At 33.4% G+C, this 21,949-nt stretch overlaps 3 protein-coding genes across 3 annotated transcripts; all 3 read right to left on the bottom strand.

The window, feature by feature from the left end:
• Positions 1-1,364: 1,364 nt before the first annotated feature.
• On the bottom strand, positions 1,365-3,265 carry LOC111198550 (ADP-ribosylation factor 2-B). Its single transcript, XM_022690280.2, has 7 exons — positions 3,059-3,265; positions 2,526-2,682; positions 2,373-2,443; positions 2,122-2,241; positions 1,914-2,032; positions 1,749-1,830; positions 1,365-1,647 (listed from the first exon to the last, which is right to left on the bottom strand). Exons 2-7 carry the CDS (start codon positions 2,671-2,673, stop codon positions 1,642-1,644), a joined length of 546 nt encoding a protein of 181 aa, XP_022546001.1. The 5' UTR covers positions 2,674-2,682; positions 3,059-3,265; the 3' UTR covers positions 1,365-1,641.
• Positions 3,266-3,529: 264 nt separating this feature from the next.
• On the bottom strand, positions 3,530-6,012 carry LOC111199832 (probable polygalacturonase At1g80170). Its single transcript, XM_048738023.1, has 10 exons — positions 5,875-6,012; positions 5,481-5,744; positions 5,260-5,388; positions 5,010-5,180; positions 4,899-4,919; positions 4,595-4,802; positions 4,428-4,509; positions 4,245-4,353; positions 4,057-4,173; positions 3,530-3,981 (listed from the first exon to the last, which is right to left on the bottom strand). The coding sequence occupies exons 2-10, from the start codon at positions 5,736-5,738 to the stop codon at positions 3,670-3,672; spliced, it is 1,407 nt and encodes a 468-aa protein (XP_048593980.1). The 5' UTR covers positions 5,739-5,744; positions 5,875-6,012; the 3' UTR covers positions 3,530-3,669.
• A 3,364-nt stretch (positions 6,013-9,376) lies between these two features.
• Positions 9,377-10,080, bottom strand: LOC125576964. Its single transcript, XM_048737522.1, has 2 exons — positions 9,748-10,080; positions 9,377-9,667 (listed from the first exon to the last, which is right to left on the bottom strand). Exons 1-2 carry the CDS (start codon positions 10,078-10,080, stop codon positions 9,377-9,379), a joined length of 624 nt encoding a protein of 207 aa, XP_048593479.1.
• Positions 10,081-21,949: the final 11,869 nt, after the last annotated feature.

Genomic DNA, 21,949 nt, shown 5'->3' on the forward strand with positions numbered 1-21,949 from the left:
TGAGATTTTGTACAATTTCATCTTTTCCAATAAAAGAAATCAAAAGATTTATGGAGTCCACTTAACCAATTATCGACTCATCAGTATTTTGTGAGAATTCACTTCTTTACACACAATAGTTTCAAGTTTCTTAAAATAGGAGCATGTGTAATAGAATTCACTAAAATAAAATAAAAAAAAACTAACAAAACACAAAAAAACAAATGAAAAATGAAAATGAAAATACAATAATATAGAAAATATGATTAGTAGCTAGAAGAATAATACACCACTACATGACCACAAATCCGGATAAAAATAATTTATTAAAAATTACACAAACTATATATATGTGAATCATATGACGCCAATAACATAATTTTGATAGCCAAAATCCAACATATTTTTTTATATCAAAATTATATTTATGGTGTTACCAATATAACATATATTAGTTTGTCATGTGATACTGTATTTGGTTTCTTAATACATTATTTTGTCTAAATGTGTGATTATGTAATTGTGTATTGTATATGTAGGCAATCCTTTTTTAACAATATACATAAATTATATATTACTGAGGACCCATTGTAGCTATTGTGACTGGTTGAAAATGGTTTAAAGTTGTGGGGCTCTGCTAGAGAAAATGGTTTAAAGTTATTATACACAACATAGGGATTAGCGTAAAGCATGCTTTTGTATTCCTTCATACCATTCTTTTGTTTTTTTCCCACTACATTAATGTCTCTAAATAATTGAATGTTACTTGCGTTTGTGTATAATGGGGTCACCTTTTGATTTTGCTTACATCTTTATTTCCTTTCTGTTAATGAAGAAAAGATATTCCTTACTCAATAGTTCTAGCCGCAAAGTGTTTGCTTAAGAAAATATACCACCTATGGAACTTCCATGCCAAAAATTTGTCCCCATATACAGCTGCAAGAGGTCAAAATGTAGCTCTAAGGCCTGTTAGTTTACAGATGAAACTTAGTAGCTTTGTGATTCAATGAGTTTTTTTATCTTTTTTGCGACTCCTTGAATCGGAAATGCTTTCGAGCAGATCAGATTACAAGATCCTTGTAATCAAACTTTCATTATGTTTTTAATGATATTTACATCTTTAGCAAAAAAAAAAAAAAATTTGTCCCCATAGGTGGTCAAGAACTATCCCAATACGTGTACATACCGTCGACCCAAGAAAAATTTATGTAAGAAAGGTCTCTCTCTATTTCTCAGGAGAAACAATGTTTTTTGTTCAACTCTTGGTATTGCGCTTATTGTTGGCAGGTACATTATAAGATAGAGAAAACGACATGAGGTGGCATTGAAGACGGGTCTCAGCAACATATGCACGACCACATGATCTCAATTATAAACGTAGCCGCGGTTCCAACTTATAAATTGAATATCAAAAATGAAACGTGAAGCAGAAAGAAGTAGAGTAAATCTTCGATTACAAACTATATAAAAAGGTAGTTTCTATGTTCTACGTGCAAGAGACTCCTCCTTGCACAATCAGAACAACGATCACAAAATCAAATCCACATACCCGAAACCAAAAAGGAAAAAAAAAAGAACAGAACAATAAAGAAAAAATCAGATAATGTTTGCCCCTGCATCCAGATTTGCCCAGCAAAATCAGCTCAACCACAAGCTTTCCCTCTACGCCTGCAACAATCAAGCAACAAGAACACAGAAGAAAGTATTACAACTTGCACATATATAAGAAAAAAATAAATAAAACAAATTGCGGTTTGGAACTATTCTACCTTGCCGGCGATGTTGTTGGACAACCAGTCAAGACCTTCGTAAAGCCCCTCGCCTGAAGTGGCACATGTGCTCTGGATGTACCTGAACAGAGAGATAAATTGATCAGAGAAACGTTATAAGCAAAAGAACAAATCAACATGAAGATTGAGATGTTTCATCTATACCAGTGACGCTGACGGAGAGAGTGGAGACCAAGCTTATCGGTGATCTCAGCTGCGTTCATGGCATTTGGAAGATCCTGTTTGTTAGCAAACACGAGCAGAACAGCATCACGCAGCTCATCCTGTATAACCCCATCAAGTGTTTCAGTATGTTAACTTGCATTGCATGGATGATGAAATCAAGAAAAAAAAAATAACAGTGGAACCATACCTCATTGAGCATCCTGTGCAATTCATCTCTAGCCTCAACAACACGGTCTCTGTCATTGCTGTCCACCACAAAGATGAGACCTTGAGTGTTCTGGAAGTAGTGCCTCCACAAGGGACGAATCTGATAAGAAGTACAGCAGATTATATTACACCACGTCAGTTAATATGGTGCACAGTTACATTATACACAGGATGAAAAAGATCCACAGGTTGCGAGGCAAAACCAAAACTTGTCAATCACAATCACAATACCTTGTCTTGACCCCCGACATCCCAGACTGTGAAGCTGATGTTCTTGTACTCAACAGTTTCAACATTGAACCCTGAAAGCAAAACCATTTTTCATGAACATGTCTCACTGAAAATACACAACACCTATGGCCAAGATAGTCCATATCAACATACCAATAGTGGGAATGGTGGTGACAATCTCTCCGAGCTTGAGCTTGTACAAGATGGTGGTCTTACCAGCAGCATCAAGACCAACCATCAGAATCCTCATCTCCTTCTTGGCAAATAGCCTGCTGAAAAGCTTCCCGAATGACAACCCCATCCTTCTTCACTGTATCATACCACAAAGCCACACACAGAATCAGAGCAGCGTTTCACAAAGCAATCACGAAAGCTCTTGTTTATCGCTCTAAACATATATAAACACAATCAGATCCAATTCCCAAAACCTAATGCTCATCACATCTTATAGATCGTCGCCAATTTCAGAATCTAAGGTGAAAATTCGAAAATGATTTTCATAGATCCAGATTAGACGATGCATTGGCGGATCGAAACGATTCAATTTCGAACCAAAACATCGAAATCTCAGAGAATCGAGCAACACAAGACCTAGATCAAAGCAATAGATCCAATTCCTAAGAGCACAATGAAGAATTTGCAAATAGAGAATGCATATAAGCATCACAGATCCAGATCAAGCTTACCTCTGCGGAATAGTTTTTCGGAATCGAGAGAGAGAGATAGAGAGATCCGCGACGCCTCCGTTATGTTGAACGGAGAAGATCTATATAGAGGCGAAGGACTAAAACGTCAATTCAAGTTATTAAGTCGTTAAATTACCCGAAATACCCTTGGAAGACCCATTTTGCAGAATGTTTTTTCGTGGAGGTGGTTTGCCTGAGCTTACGCGGTTTACATGCGATGATGGGTGGGTGATTGGCCGTTCGATCGCATCTGACCATTCATAACTCGACACGTCATTACGAATGTTTCCATTTGATGTTGACTTTTCTTTGAACAGTATATGTTTCTCCTGATTTTGGTTTGGTTTTTACTTCTGAAGATTATACCTGGGATACTTCACTGTTAACGTATTTAAATTTCATCCTTGATACTTTAAATGTTGAAAAAACGTGTACATGACTTGTAGTTGTATAATACAAAAGGTGGAGAAATGCTATGAAGAACAATCTTATGGTTGACTATGAAAAAATATAAATATAAATCTTTTTGTTACTGTATCATATGCTTCATAAAACTATATTACACATACAATCATCCCTCACTACAACACTTAGAAACATCACCACCATAATCAAAGCTCGTCGTGGCCAGTCTCAGCTTCCTCGGTTACCAATACAGGTTCTGACTTGTGACTCTGGTCCAAGCCCTTGTTGTCGTGCGAGTACAGACAATCAGCAGATGGATGAATCACTCCATACCCAAAACCTTCAGCTGAGTTACAGTAAGCTTCGACTTGACCGTCTCTGCCTTCAAGATTCACATTGTTGAGGACAATGTGGCTGCAAGGGACAGTGTCGCTGCATGCAAACTTGATGGCTTTTTCGCTTTTGGTTGTCCCGGTTATGTTACGGTACATTATCTGGCTGATTTTAACCGCCGAGGTCTACATTATAGAGAAAAAGTAAACATATCTGAGTTACTTTCATCTTTGAGTTTGTATTGTGATTGTAAAGCTTACCTGGTTTTGACATGAAGTTGGATTATCACAGTAGAACTGATCAATTAGTATAGGGTTAGAGACATCTTGCATCTGAACGTTAGTGAATCTAACATCTTGAACATAACCAGAACCTCCCTGTTCCAAGTACACAGTGAATAAAAATTAATGTGGTTAGAACTTTAAGTTTATAGGAGTTATTTTGTTACCTGATATGTTTTGATTCTGAGTCCATTAGTTGTCTCTTTCAAGAAGGCAGTGTCCAACACAACGTTTGTTACAATGCCTGTTGAGTTATTATTCCCAAGACTTCCAATGCTGCACAAAAAGAAAAAAAAAAGAATTATGATTTTGATGTGGGAAAGATGTTACCTAGTGATTTGATGATGTACCTGATACCATGTCCAGGTCCACAATAGATCTTCTTCATCTTAATATTCGAGCTTGCATTCACAATAGAGACACAATCATCCCCTGTTTAAATTCAATCTTATTATTACATCTGTAGTTGGAGTTCGAAGATCTTTCATTTGTAGTTTAAGAAAGAAAAAAAGCAAACCTGTGCCGATTTTACAGTCTTGAAGGACAACATTGGTAGAACCAGTGATATGGATACCATCAGTGTTGGGACTATCTCCTGGAGAAGAGACCATAACTTTGGAGACTCGAACTGAGTTTGACCTTGCAATGATGAAATTCATCTGTTGGCTGTTCTGGATCGTCAAGCCAGTTACTTTCACACCTGAACTAGATTCTATAGTTAGTGCCTGCATGGTAAAAACAAAGAAGCTAGTTGAAACAAACTAAACAATAAGCCATTAGTAAAAATAAAATAAAAACTGGTCAAGGCCATTGTTTCTTACCGTTGGTGCACTTTTGCAAGGCTGCAAGAGAGAAAGAAAGATGTAAGATTCTGATAGAACAAACTACGTTTACATTTTTGAGTTAAAGAAAGGTATAGAAGATATTTTTACATTAGACTTGTTTTTCTTGCAAGAAGCAGCCCACCATTTGCTGCCAGAACCATCTATAACTCCATTCCCTTGGAACACCACCCCTTTGAGCTTCGAAAACTCTAGCCATATTCTTTGGAACTTTGGGTCCCAGTTGCTAGGCTCATCTGGTGCCACTATTTTTCCATCAATCTGTAAAAAAAAAGGTTTCTGAATTAGTATATGATCTTTGTCTTGTTGAATATAAGAAAATGTTATACGTTAAACTGACCTGAATGACCAACTTAGTTTCACATGGACCATTAAACTTTGTTGCATTTACTAAATAAGTCCGTCCTTGTGGTACTAGCAACACTGATTTCGGCATACCACAGGCCTTGTTCCATGCACTCACAAATGCCTGATTTGAGAAAAAAAAAAATCATTGCACAACAACAGATTAGTTACGGTTCATGTTTTTTCATGGAGTAAGCAAAATGATTTAAAACGCACCTGGGTATCATCAGAAACACCATCTCCAGCAGCACCAAATGTATCCACATTCACTAGATTCTTACCAGAACTTCGGCTTGTGAAAGACGGCCAATCAAAGAGCTTTGTATCATAATCATCAGCATCATCTTCAGGTATGTCAAAGTTCTCAAGCTTCTCAAGGATGTCGAGATCGGTGTACACCATTTTTGCTGCAGCTCCATAAGCAGTTACCATTAGTATACCAATAAGGGAAAGAATGAAGAGCTTGTCCATCATATGCCTCTATCAAAACACCAAGAGAAGATTCTGGTTTTAATTATATTCTGAGAGTTCTTTGCAGAGATTAATGGTTTGAGGTTGAATTTATATGAATACTAATTAATGGGGGTTTATTGGCTTGGCTTAAAAGTACATGAAGAAGAGGACTTGTTTGTCTACAATATCTATGCTTAAAGCACAAGTCATGTGCTTTTTTCACTTCTTTGCTTTACTCCAAAACCTCTACAGCACAAAAACGTTAGTGGTCAACTTGTTCTTGAGGAATGATGGTCCCATGAGATCTGAGATAAGAAAAAAAAAACAAAACGAGAAAGAAGGCCCTGAGAATCTATCAACTCTTTGTTACCTCAAGATGCTATTTTAAGATCTTGAGACGTAGCATGGTTCCGGAGAATGAAAAACAGACTTTCTTTAGTATATTTTATGACAGAAAATTTAATGAGTTTGTTGCACCAACCTGGCAAATAAAAGAATCTTATCCTCTTGTGTTGTCCTTGTAGAGTGTCAATCATGTGTGATGGCTTCAAAGTATTAGAATCCATCCAGATTTTGTTCCTTGCTCAACAAGTATCAATCAATCAATGTCTTCACAAAGAAACCGTTTTTCACTTATTTTCTTTTATGCATATTAGGGTTCCATGAAACATACAAATCCAACGTTTGACATTTTGAATAAGATAACTTTAGTTCTGATTACAGAGCAGGCTCTTTCTTACCAAATCATACTTTACAACATGAGCCAAAAAGCTTCAGAGCCAAAAACAATCGTCTTTATATCACAAGCTACAACCCCTTCCCAACAAAAGAACACTTAGCAAGTAGTTTCAATTTGCCTCCAAGAGAGAGACCACGAACTGCATCTGAGTGTCTTCACTGATTTTGGAAAACAAAGGAACGTGAACGAACAGAGACTTGTGTCCTTTTTGCTCCGCGAACCTCAGCGAATGATAGTACACATAGTCGCACACAACTAGTAAGAGTCTCTCTCTCTCTCACCCAAACAACAGTTCCATTGACGTTCCACACTTCCCACAGCGAATGATAGTACACATACTAACGATAAGCATCACTCTTACTTGAAGACATAAGTGGTTCCACACTTCCCACAGTAATGCCTATCGAAATGACTAGCCATGAAAGTTCCAGGACCACAACTAACCGAAGGACACTCTTTCCTCAGCCTCTGAACCTTCCCTGTTCCATCGACCTTGTAAAACTGCAAAACCGCGAGCTTCACCTTCTTGTGCCTGTGCTTGATCTTATAACGCTTATTGTTGGATGATTCAACCTCCAGGATTATCATCTTCCCCGTTAGGGTTTTCACAAAGATCTGCATGTTCTTCTCTTTTTTGCTCGGAGAACGACGGAGAAGAGTTAAGCAATAGCTTTGATGCCAAGAGAAGAGTGGTTACGAACTTACGATCTCAAGGATTTACACTTTTCTTAGACTAATGGCCTTTAGGCCCATATTAAATTATAGGCCCGTAACAACTAATAAACGATGTCGTTGAACAACTGAAATATTATTTTCACATTTTTATAATAAAACTTATAAAAGACCAACCCGTGGAAATGCGGAAGTATCAAAAGTAGAATTGTATTCTTCGCAAAATAATGAATGAACTAAGATGCGTACATGTGTATCTGGTTACTAGATTGATTATTTATACAATAATCCAACACTGGAGACTGGAGAGTGAGTGAGCCAAAGATACACATAATCCAATTTAAATTAGATACGAAATCATTATAGTCCTCCTCGGTTCCTCTAAAGTTAATGAACTGATTCTTGTTTCTAGAAAAAAGGGTCATGTAATCATGTTCACTGGAATGTTTTGAAACTACACTTTTTCTTGAATTTTAGTCTTCAAATAAAACGCATTTTCCTTCAGATAAGAAAAAGAATGATATTTTTGTCGAAAATGGAAAATGGAATATTTTCTGCTTTTAAGCCATCGCTTTTGACATGGTAACAAAGTTGGTTGATTAAGAAATGATTAAAAACAACTAAGTATTGTAATTATATGGACCCTTTCCAGCCCATCCATCTTTGGCATTCTTAAACACCAAAAAGAATCTGAAAAAAATTATTTACACAAGGTATCCTTTTTTTTCAACCTTACACAAGGTATCCAATCAAATGATTATATATATACTGGCTCCAACGGGTGGTGAGGTGACGATTGAAAAATAAGAATAAAAAGGAAAAAAAAGAAAAGAGAAAGAACAAGAGGATAAAAATGAAGAGAAATCTATGTTACTTTTTCTAATTTGATTAAGAATATATTTGTTTTATAATTCTTTTAAAATACATGAATGAATAGGAATTATGTGTTATTTTTTATAAATATAAATAATATAATTTTAGAAAATGAAAAGGAATTGGTTATTTTATTCATTTTTTGGTCGCTATTTAGAAACTTTATAAATCAATACTCGATAAATTAATAAACATTATAAATTAATAGATTTCTACGATTCCAAATTGGATTGGTTCAAAATATAAACAAATCGATAAAATAATAGGATAATAACTTTTTAGAATATTCTATGTAAATATATGGTTTCATTAAAATTATAAATTAATAATTTATATGTATATACCATTTATATTTCTTAACATTTAATATATTTTGATGAGATTTAGTAAAATTTTATCTAAAACTACATTTTAATTCTATGAAACATATTTTTATATATACTAAATAATATGATAAAACTAATATAAATGTCAAGATTCAAAAATTTAATTAATCTGTATACACTAAAATAAAAAAAAAATTAGAAAAGAAATATATTATGTATAGAAAAATCTAAAAAAACTTTTTGTAAACTAATAACTCTATAAATTAATTAAATATTAAAATCTCAACACTATTAATTTATAGAGTTCTTACCATATATTAATTATAAATTTGCTTGACAAGTCAAGAAAAATAGAGCACTCAGTCGCCGGTTTGTTAGGGAATTGACTTGAGGGATGGTGAGACCAAAAGAGACGCTAGTTAGAATACTCGCAATGGTGTTACCCTTAGGAAAATTCTTAGAAAAAGTGTATTTTGATTTTTTAAATATTATTTTTTTTCAGATAAAAAAATATCAACCAATCGCGGATCGCCATATATCGTGGAGATCCCCGCAAATAGTGCAAGGATTCACTAAAAAAAATCTTTATTTAGAGATATTAAAGATTGAATCCTTAGTTTTTGATGGAGTTTATTTATTATTTAATTTTTTTTTTCTAAGGGCTCCTTGAGGACTTCCATATGCTATAATAGATTACATTTGGAAAGATGTTTGACTATTTAATTAGTTTCCATTAATGCATCTAACAATACTAAAAGGAAGATATCAAGACTTCTAAGCGCGTCCACGTCACCAAAAAAAATCAGCCAATAATATTGCAACAATCATCCATGTCATCCGTCATCTTCGATTTATTTTGTTTTGGGCTTCGTTTGTTTTGGCCTGTTTGTTCTGTATCTTATAGCCCACTTCGTACTGCAACTGATTACATCGTAACTCTAACTTCGTTCTTCTTTTACCTTTCGACTTCCACATCTTCTATTACTCTTCTCTCCAAACCGTTTCAACGAGTAACTTCACATTTCTCTAATCAAACCTTTGATGTTGATTTAGAAACCACTTCCTGATTCCAACACACGAAGGAGGTGGTTCAGCCCTTCAGCTATCAACACGTGTTTACTGCTCTCCACCGTTGAGATTCTTGAAATCACGGCTACAACCTTCTCCTTCATGCTCAAACTACACGAATCGAGCAACCGAACCTGAACGAGAACAACACCTTGAACTATGGATATCATCACGTTCTTATCATCTTCCCGAAGCAAAGATTCAATCGCCGAGTTCTTCGACTTCGGTTCACCGATCTGTAATCGGATAACTAGATTCCTCGCCGCAGCTTCCTTCTTTGACGAAATCGAAACGATTTCGTTGAGAAGACTGCTTTTTCGATTTCGTTGAGAAGACTGCTTTTGATCAGAACATCAGCGTCCTTCACGTGGCGATCGAGTCGAGCCATGACCGAGTCGACGTCGCTCTGCGTATTGAGATTTCTCTCAGATAAACTCGGACCCTCGCACCTAGCCGCGACGGAGGAGGCGTTGTGGAGCGTCTCTCGAGCGGAGAGGAGGAGATCCAGAGCTAGCTGGTTGGAAGAAGAAGAGGCGGGAATATCAGAGAGGTGAGTGTTGAGATCGGCGAGTTTGACGCGGATCGAGGACCATTTGGATTTGAAGCTGAGAAGGTTTGGGATGCGGTCGAGGATAGAGGAGATGAGCTCCGTTAAGCTACAGTCACCATCGTTATCCAACGGCATTGGAGAGAGAGAGAGAGAGAGAGAGAGCTGAATTTGGCCTGACAGGTAAAAGTAAAACCAACATCATGCCTTTTATGTTTTTTCTCTTTACAGATTCTGAATTTTGTTTGTGTATGTTTCCATTTACAGTTTATGTTCTCTCTTCGGGTTTCATTTGCCATAATGGCGACTCATTGATTTCTCTTGCTAGAAACATCAAGGGAAAGCCCTTTTAGATTCTTATGTTCATATCATATTTACCTCTCTTTCTCAGATATCATCAGCAAAATATTAGAGACATTGGACTACTTGGACAACCTCAGCAAAAGGGAGCTTCTGACAGGACAAGGTGACACAACAACCTTTGAATCTGAGTTGAGGATCATGCAAACATTGATGGTGAAGAACAAGTATTGTCGGTTAATTCATATAAAAATGTTACTTTTGATTTCAGATGGACCAGACTTACCTTGGAAGTAGTTCTTAACGATGGACAACAAAAAACATATGTTATTGGAAAAGAAGGACTTCCAGATACGGTAAAGAATCATACAACGTTTTGTTTCTTTTCATTAGTAAGATATAAGTTTGTTTGATAATACAATTGTTTCTTATTAATTTCGAACCTGGTTGGTTGGTTACAAGCGATTAGTTTTGTATATATGTGTTTGGTTGAGGTTCCATTGTTTATTTTGATGGAGAGCTTTTGGCAAAGTTTGTATTTTTAATTCATGAATTTGTTTTTAGTTTATGATCTTATTTATGGTTGATACAGACTACGGGTTTCTTTCTTTTTGGTAAAACAGCTTCCCAGACTTGAGATCAATGTATTGTTTTACTATATCCATGTATGTATTTTGGAGATTTCCTTTAGATCATTCACTATGGTTTTAAACTGTGTTTACATGTTATTTTTTTGGATCAGAAAGAATTTGCTCAAAGGTTTGAGAGAGTAAGGTCTCTGGATCTACATCATACAGAACCATGGTAATTTAAGCATTTCACTTTTCTCTCATGCAGCTTAGTTGTAGTGACTGAAAGAAAAAAATATGACCATTTGGTATCCTTAATTTTGTGGAGTAGCACCACTTTCATTGTTTTATAACTTTACCTTTAGTTTCTGCTACTCAGGATGGAAACTGCTATCACATTATTTTGCAGGTTTCTAACTAGCAAGTTTCTTCTGGAATTTTGTGTATTTGGAACTACGGACATATGTGGGTGAATAATTTTATTTTGTTTATCTGTTTTCATATGCACATGGTAACCAAACGTGCAATTGAAAGATTATTTTCTTTATGTATTCTATGAGGTTCACAGACTTCTCATAGATTTGTAGGATGCTTTTTATGTTTTATGGACCTTAGTATAATTTGGATCTTGCTTGATAATCCTCAGGTGATTGCTAAGTCTTTTGAGGTGGCCGAATTACTAAGTATCTGATCTTTCTTTCTTCTGTTTTAGTAAAAATGTTTTAGTTTTATTACCTTTTTGCTGTATGTTTTATTTTTTCATTAATATCACATGCTAATAGAGTTTCAACATACAGAAGTAATGGCCACATTTTCAAATTTTGTAGGAATCTGATAAATAGTAAATTATTAACGATACAAGATTTTGTTTGTGTCACTGTGATACTTCTTTTGTCTGAACCAACGACATGAAAATGGCTTCAAGAACAAAAAAAACACCAGCCAAAAGGTGTTAATTGTCCAACCAATAAAAAACAGAAAATCAGTTAAGTTAATGGTAAAACAAGTGGATATTTGTTGCTACCGTTTAGGATATTTCTCAATCCCAACTACATACCACAAAAGAATCATTCCCAAAAACCTAAGATGAAGACGTGATTTAGTCATCGATGGTTCTAAAGTGTTACTCGGTGCAAGATGATTTAAGATATCTAATATTCTTAAGATTTATATGTTCATATAAATCTATCTCACTTCCTTTTTGTCCTCAGAAACCGTGCTCTAAGAACCCGTTCGAATATTTTTACATATCGGGTCAAATTATGGTATTTTTTATTTTAGTTTTGTTATTTTGGAATGGGTTCAGATATTTAGAATTAGACAAAAAAAATTAAATTCTTCATTCCTCAAATTTTTGTACTAAAATTTTTACCATTAACTTAACTGATTTGCTGTTTTTTATTGGTTGGACAATTAACAGATTTGGAGATAAAATTTTAAAATTGAAAAATGCTTGACATGCATTTCAAGTGAGAAGTAAATCATTTTGTCCGTAATTATATTCATATTATCTTTTTTTTGTCAACTTTTTTTTTGTCAACAATATTCATATTATCTAATTTCTGAACCATATACAACATAAATATAAATATTTTGAATAATATAAGAGAACTAAATTAGAAGGGTTAAGTATACATAATCTTCGAATATCTATTCGGGTTTGAATATTATCTATTCAGATACGGATATCCAGTCTCTCCTAACTTAATATCCATTTGGGTATTTTGCCACTTCAGTCGGATTTTCGGTTTGAATTTTTCGAATCAGATTCAGGTATGAATTCAGATATTAGATAAAATGTCCATGCCTAATCCGCGCGTAGCGCGGAAAAACGATCTAGTCTACATAAAATAAACTACAAATCAACTACCGTGGCAAGAACTGATTTAGTTTCGAGTTTGACTTATTTACTGTGTTTATTTGTATGTAAACTATACATCTACGCGACCTTTTTGTTACACAAATGATGAACTATGAGAAAAACGTAACTTTTATTCCAAAAATATAAAATAATATTTGACTTTGGGTACCGGCCTACCGGGGGCGGGAAGCTCATAAAGCACGATAACAGTTAGGCGCGTTTAAAAGGAGATGTAGACAACACACAAAAGTCTAAGTAAAACATAAATCAAATTGTTCAAAAAAAAAACATAAACCAAATAATTTTTTTTTGTGAAAACTTATACAAATTCTTTATTTAACAAATACTATTTATTCTGTAGCATTAAATGTGTTATTACCTGGACTGGACTGACTTTAATAAGCCAATAGATCATATCTAAAAGAACTTAAAATAGAATATAAAGTAGAAAAAATGCTAGAAATAAAATATTTTACATTTTCTCTCTGTTCGAAAACGCAGTCGCTTAATCGCAATCTGGACATTAGCCGCAGTGATTTTAGCATAATCGGCCAACAAAATCGAGAATCAATTACTTGGCCCATTTAACCAATTAGTCGCCCTATCTGACCAACTAATCGGTCTATTTAACCAGCTGATCGGTCCAATTAAAATTACATAGGCCTAAATTTTAAATTATGAAAGTATTTATTAGGTTTTTAGAAATCATGAAGCTCAATTACATTACCATTTCCTGCACATTTATACTCTATATATAGAGTGAGATTTGGCATTTCTTTTCGTATGTAAGCGATATGGAACTTTTGTTCAATACGAAATAGTTAATATGTAGATAGGAGGCATCAAATCCATGTTATTGAGAATAAGCGCAAATGCCTTGGCCATTAGGAAACAATGAATTCTTTGTTCAATTATGCATATGATAATATATACACACACACATATATATATATAATTCAAAAAAAAGTCTAAATTAATTTGTCTTTTAATTGTACTGCTAACAATTAACTTTTAAAAAAAAATCAATACTAAATTTCAATAATAATATACATAAAACAATTAAATTCTAAAATATTTATATTTTATATTTAATATAAATATTATAATAAAATAAAATAATAATTAAACTAGTTTCCACGTATACTTCACTTAATCTGTAATTTTTGGTAATTCGTTAGATCTGGAACTATCATCGCCTAGCATAGTTCCGAATAAAGATTTTTTCCATGAAGAAAACTACGCGTTAACTAAAAACATGATCATGGCTTTATATAAACCATAGAAACTTAATTAGTTTGAGTATATATAACAAATAATTTTGTGTAGAAACAAAAAAGCTAGCTATAGTTTTAGTTTATTTTGTATCGCAATCGTTATCCAAACTAATATAATTAATCTTCTATTGGAATCATAACCGGTACATAGTTTTCCTTTGTTCTTTGTATTTTATTATTATATGTCAATTTCATATTAATATTACAGGATATATTCAATTATGGAATCATCGAGTTGAAGCTCTGAACCGGCTCAGGCCCACATGAAATATGGTTTCCTTCTCTTGTTTCTTTTATCTTTGTTGTTTACTTTATGGTAAGAGCAAGTATACAGAGGAAACAAAACATGAATCGAAGGACCACAATGAAATAAGTAACGTGAGAGAATGATTCAGAGACAACTTTTCCGGTTTCTGGTGGATCAAAACCTTAATAAGTTAACTTTAGTGACATTTTAAGATTAGGAAACAGAATTAAAGACAAAGTTTGTGAACGTTTGTTGGACCACAGACACAAAACTAAGGACCACTTCCAACAAAAGAGAATAACTCAACAACCAATTAACACTTTGCTACATCATATGATATGGTGACGATGATGTTTCTCTTCTTTCTGTATCAAATGCATCCCCACAACATCACCAGATTTTGGGTTTATACTTTAACACATAAACACGCACGTGCCAGTTTCGTCTGTAACAAAATGAAACCTAATAGAATAGTTTTTTTTTTGTTAGTGATATACAACATAAGAAAACTTGGTTATTAAAGTATGAGCAGTGATTATGGAAGTAAGTGAAATTAAGCCAATACTGACTGCAAATATGGGACGCATATATTCTCCGACCGGAGTGGACATAATAGTGCTGCCGATGGATTATTATATAATGAAAGGCACCTTTGGGTGTTTGTTACATTATTTTAAAAAGAAGATTTCCTTTTGTGTCCTCATTTGTTTATATATGATCTAGATTTAGACCGGATCTCTACCACACATTTCACAAAACTTGATATCTTGAAAGAGTGTTATCTTTAGACTCTTACAAGTGGTTGATCAATCTAACTCTAACTAAAACAATTTACTACTTATTATTTTTCTGATGAAATTTCGTAGATACTATTTAAACCATAATTAATATCGAATAATATTAGTTAGTAACTTTGTATACCTTGACATTAGCTTTGATAACTTCATAATCGAAACTAGATATGTATTGATCTTTTGCATCTTAGATGGTAGTTGCAGATCTTGCGTGTGTGTGTGTGTTACGGTATATACAAAAAAGAAATAAACTACGCTTATAGATAAAGAAATAAACTACGCTTACTAGATAGAGTAGAATGAATAAATGGAAATTTTGACCTCAGAAGATAATATAGTAAGAGGTACAACAACCAATAGTTGCTAATTCAGTAAGCACATAACAATATGGTTCGTACTATTGTTTTTTTTATCGTCAGTTCGTGCTAATATAGTAAGCTGCATTTTGTTATATTTTTATTCTCCCGTGTAGTATTATAAAGAGACTGTTTATATTTTCCAGCTAATAAAATAACAGTGAAAAATGTATACAGATTGTTTATCAGACTCTGTCCGCGTAGTTTGGATTGGCTTAAGTTGATGTTTTATATTTGGTTGAAAGGTTGAGCCAAAAAAAAATTGGTTGAAAATGAATTAAATATAAAACAAAATCTGGTTTACGTCCATCAAGATGTGATTGTGCATAAAAAAAGTCTAGATTTGCAACGTCAAAGACCGAAATATTAGGTGTTCTATAATTGATTTACTCTGAACGATTAATGAATTTTTCGATTTGGACTTGATTTGTCCGAAACTAGTATTTCTTACTTCCTATTTCTTACTTCCTAGCACGTATGTTCATATCTAACTTTGTTGAATACTTTTTTCTTTCTGAGAAACAACTTTGTTGTATACTTTCTTTTATTTTTTTGTTACATAAATGAGACCAATAATCTGTTACGCTCAATCATGATCAAGTGGTAGTACGAAATTCTTTAAAATACACTCGCAAATCTCTTTATATAATAAAAAAATTATTTACTTAAAGAGAATTATTTACTTTAACATCGATCCTATTAACACTGATTCCAAATGTTTATACACTGCGACTACAAATGATTCCTATTAGCTAGGAATGGGCATACACACTTCCCCCATTGATCGAATCATATCAATCATTTAACTCGAATCATATCAATTATTTGTTCTGCATCATATTCCATATGAAGATATCCAGAGATTTTAAATTATGCATGGAGCATTCACATATAAATCTATATATATGCAATTAGCAATATGCTATTCTTTGCTCTAAGATAACTTTAAAATTCAGCCTAAGATATATGAAAAGCAATAATATTTATAAATATTCAATTCTAAGAATGGTAGCTTAAAATATCAACATAATAACCTTAATTACCCCGTTATTTGATTTTAACCATTTGTATCCTCGGCTATATTATATATAAGCCTATAATTATTGCTATATTAAGACCAGATATAACTATCAATTCAAATCTGATGTATGGTTCGAGGAATCGAGGTCATAATTAATTCATATGGAGCTAAACTAGTAACCCAAAACATCAGTAAATTTGGGTGAGAATCAACGGTCGAGATCCAAAAGAGTGATATGGAGGCACCAAAGCAAGCTTGATTTTTACATGGATTCATACGAAACCGTAGCTTTGTGTCAGGTAATTTTCGAACAAACCTGGCCCGGAAATGCATGGGTCAATCAAATGTCCATCAACGAGAAGACACTTTAGCACATCTTATATTTTTAGAAAAAATAAATAAGCACACACCATAAATTGTAATCTGTAGTCAAATATGATTTTTGTGTTTCAAAAAACAAAAAAAAAACAAATATGATTTTAAAATCCTACTATTTAATTTTGTGTTGACGGTTACATTATTTATGCAAATTATAGATATACTGAAGTCATTAAATATGGGTTTAATGTTATTAGTTCGCTAATTATAGATTTAGAAACATTAACAAGTCATTAAACATGTTTTTTTATGTAAAAAAAACATGGTTTAAAACCAAAGTTTGTGAAATTTATTTAAATATGCGGAACTAGAGATGGCAAAATTTGAACCTGCCCGCGGGCCTAGCCCGTTTGGACCTGTTGCGGGGCGGGATTGGTTACTAAGATCCAGGCCCGAATTTTTAGCGGGCTTCGCGGGATGAGCTTATGCGGGATCGGGCCAGAAGCGGGATGGGTTCGGTGTACCCCGCGGGACGCGCGGGTATCCGCAGCTTATTGTTCGTTTTTGTCCAGTGTTAATGGTAGTTGTAGTGCAGCGATATGTAAACTAAAATAGCCAGTTCATGACAAAATAGTTTTATGTATAATGCACTAATGCACTGGAAGAATAAGAAACATGAGGTAGCAAAAGAAAAGTTGAGAAATGGTTTATGATAAAAGGGCAACTGTAATATATGGAAGTTTGCACATAATCACCAATTCACAATTACACAAAAGCAGAAGTAGAAAAAAACAGAAGATTTATTTAAGTAGGGAAAGCTCAAAAGTTGAAGACACAAGTTCCATCAGTCACTTCAAGCCATTGGATCAAAGTTTTTGGCCGCAGGATCAGTAACATCCTTAAGGAACCGGCAAATTCACTTACTGTGCACTTTTACCTGCAACGCAAGTTACACAGTGAAGCTGGACTCTCTTGACGTTCTCTCCCAACGCAGCCTCGTTAAGGTATTGGTCAGCAAGCTGGACTCTCTTGACGTTCTCTTGCTCCATCACAAGCATGTTACCATACTCCATAAGCTTCTCAAGAGTCATCTAAGGCTGCTCGAACACTGGAGGACCTTCCCTCGAGTTCACCAGTTTCTTTCTTTCTATGTTTCTATGTTACATTGAGTTTCTATGTGCGCTTTCGATATGATTCTCAATCCTTTGGCTGAGCATCATTGTGTTCAACTGATTCATAGGACATGTTGTGTTCTCATCTCTATTGGTCTCTTTTTCTTGCAGGTGCTATGCTCAGGATAGAGATGGCAGGACGGGAAAGGCGGGTCAGTACATCCCAATTGCCATCAGTAGCGCATGTATTGATGAGGATCGGAGTCCCGCGGGCCTGTACCGCCAAGGCTTGTGCAAATCGCGGGTCGGGATTGGGCAGCTCTTCTAGGAACCGCATCCCGCGCGGGCCTGTACCGCGAAGACCCGCATTGACCGTGTACCGCGGCGGGGCGGGACAAGGCGGGTCGGTACAACCCAATTGCCATCTCTATGCGGAACTTAAAATTACTACTAAACGTAGCTGTAATATGCAAAACTCACACCATGTAAAATTGTTCTGTTTTACATTTTATGTACTTATATCTCCCCTACCATCCATGTAGTAACTAATTATCTACAACTCTGAAAAGCACAAACCGGTTAAATCAATAAGTATATATCGTTAATAAATATTAATAGCAAATTATGCCAACCAACGTACTAGTATTTTTGATGATAAATCATACTAATATTTTTGAGAAGCTATATACTAATATTTTGTCTAAGAACACCTTTAACAGCAAATTCTTATAAAGAGTTTCAACTAAAAAGTATAATTAAATTTTTTTTTAAGTTAGTGCAAAAAAGTTTGACCAAAAAAAAAATTAAAGTAGGAGAGAAAATTTTAAAACACCACAATAGTTTCCTGCAGATAATGGTTTAGTATACTATCATCCAAAACTTTAGAAACTACAAAACCAAGTGTCATTTTCTGATTAACACTTTTTTAAGAAAAAAATAACATTTAATTATCTATAAGATTTTTCAGTAAATATTGATATATTATTATTTAGATACCCAATTTAACAACTCTACCTTTAACAATGCTCTAAGCTGTTCTACAAATGATAGAAAATATATACTTGATCTGTTTTGCTGTTGCACCAAAAAAAAAAATATGTAGAGCATCTCCAACCCATAACACTATTTTAGTGTCAAAACCATACAATTCTAGTGTAGTTTTAACACTAAAAACGAATTCATCTCCGACCACAACACTAAAACTTCACACTAAAAACTATTTTATAATATTATATTTATTTAATTTTTTAATTTTCGTTTTCAATAATATAATTTATTAATAAAATAAGTAAATAATGTTTTAATATGGTGAACAGTGTCACAACAAATTTGATGTGAACTTATAGTGTTACACTAAAATGATGTGATTTTTATTGTTGGATTGAAGAATGTTTTGGTGTAAAATTAACACTAAAATATTATTTTGCAGTTGAGTTAAAGATACTAAAATAATGTTTTGCAGTTGGGTTGGAGATGTCATTAGGTAAATAGCTACTGGCTGACACGGATACTAAATAAGTTCAGCACGTAAGCTGCATATTAGACAGTAGTAGGTATAGACAAATTTTAAAATAAAACCATGTATGTATATATATCCGGTTGCATTATTTGGTGATAAAATTATTGTATTAGATGGATAGGTAGGGAAATAGGTACAGAAATATGAAAAGAATCTATCAAATCACAAAGCCTATGGATGCTGATGGGGAGTTAATAGAAGAAACCTAGCTATGCGAGCAACCAATCATAAGAGCTCTAAGAAAAATTGCATTCTGAGATCAAATTCAACATGCAGCATCCAAGTGGCAAATTGCATGGATGATGGGTATTTTAACATTTTGAATAATAGGCCAATTATATACCTCCTATTAGCCCTTGGTAAAATCGCAATTTACATTCATTCATTCATTTCATGTAGTAATGTATCTTATACTTTATTTGGATCAATCAAACTAAACCCTGAGTATCACGAACAAAGTTTCCAAAAACAGTGAAGTGTGTGAGTGTTTCGTCAACTACACATAAGTAATCAAATCTTATATTAAAAATCAATTTTTATATATATATATATATTTTTTTGTAAACTAAAATCAATTTATATGCATTGCTTTTGTTGGCATTTTGGATATTTTTTACCCCTGCACTCGTTTATTATGACGTTTTCATCAGAAACCAAAACACTATAATAATGTCACCATTTGTTTTTATCTAGATTAAGCAGAATCAGAAGTAGGTATGTAGAAAGTAGAAGCGATTAACTTTCTTAAAAATCGTTTTCACCCATTTTTTATTGATTATACGCTTAACACACACTGACTTATACAGTTTAGAATTCTTTCTTTTCTTCTATGAACTTATCCTAAAACTATCATAGGCATCCTTATTTTCACAATACTTAATTAGAAGGGAAAAGAGGTTGTTAGTTTGTTATTTTATTGCAATAGTTCACAATTACCTTTAAAGTGAAAATGACTCGAGTCTCTCGTCTTTAAAAGAGAGGAGAAAAATATATATAAACAAATTTTATATCAAAAGTAGTATAATTGAAGATGCCACCTTCCTAATAAAAAAGTAAACGATAGACTTCTAAAGCTGTCGACAAAACTAAAAGAATTTTTTCAGTCGATATATTATTAGATGCTCTTCTGTTCTCTTTTTGTTAAAGTGCTGTTTTTCTCTTCTTGATACTATCTCTTGAAATTAGGAACAATTTCGAAGTTGATGAATTAATAAATAAAAATCAGCAAATTTTACCCCCCAAGAAAATCAAGAAAATTTCCAAATTGCCTTTGTCTATTTTGCATAAACAAGTTTCGTTCATTTTCACTAACTAAATCATCAGGTATATATCAACATTATCAGTATTGGCATAAACATTCTTACTAACCATAATGTACATAGTATCTAGCAATATATATCGGGTGTGATTGGTTATATAACAGATGAAAAATGTGAAAAAGGTGAAAATGAGCTGAAACTGCAAGAAAAATAACATCGCTGGAATAAACATTTTTACTTCATCCGAGGTGAAAGAAATTTTACTCTACTTTATTCTCATTTTTGGAACAAAATGGCAGAAATGATTTCTGTATTTATTATTTTGATTGGTTTAAACGAGAGCAAACCAGCTAAAATTTTCCACCTTTACTATTTTACTCTAATTATGTTATACAGCCAGACTTATCAGAATATAACCTAAAATATTTAAATCTGCTAAGAGCGCTGATTTTGCAACATCATCAATGTTTGGCATAAACCATTTATTTTATTCGTATTTTTATCCACAAACTTGCTTTACTCAGAAATTAACTATTTTTAATTAGAACAAAATTTTGATTAAAAAAAAGGAACAATTTTCGCTTCTCCAGACCCGGTTTTCCGTACAATCGAAATATCCAGTTGTGGAGGTGGTGCAGTGTACATTTATCCCTATCCACTCTAGGTCTCTAGCTAAAGCATATCTCTATATATTCACAGCCATATGCTCTTCACATTTGGTATCAATTACTCATCAATAAAATCTCTTTAGAGTTTATTGTCTTGTATCTAGCAACAAATTTACAGAACTAAACTATTAGCACTAAAACAAAAAAAACTATTAAATCTTTAACCTCTTTATCTTGTGCTAGCTACTGTATATGTTATTAACTATGAGATTTCAGACCGAGTTATATAATTCCATCAGAGCAGGAACCAAAAGGCATATTTTTATCTTCATAATGTCGCTTAACACTCTGTCCAAGTGTCGATGGGAAATTAAATCTTCTTCACAGGCCTTAATATGGGAAATAAATACTCCGACTCTGACCAGATCGATTCAACTAGTAGAGCTATTATAGAGTTGTAAAATTTGTTAAATAATTTTTGTGCTGTTTACATTGTGTGTGTAAAACAAATAACAAATTAGAAAACTACAACTAGTTAAAGAAATTGTAATTCATATTTTTAGGTTAATTCTTTCAAATAGTCATTTTAAATTTTTGTCACAAAATAGCTTTTCGAAAGAAAAATGATCAAAATAATTTTTTTTATTTTTAGAATTTTTAATATTTATTTATTATTCTTAAAATTTGAAACCTTATCTTTAAAACTTCATCCTTTAACTCTAAATCTTAAGTCTAAATTAGTTAATCATGTGGTATAAATATGTACTTA

This window comes from Brassica napus, chromosome A8 (genome assembly GCF_020379485.1).
Source record: "Brassica napus cultivar Da-Ae chromosome A8, Da-Ae, whole genome shotgun sequence".
Lineage (NCBI taxonomy): Eukaryota > Viridiplantae > Streptophyta > Magnoliopsida > Brassicales > Brassicaceae > Brassica > Brassica napus.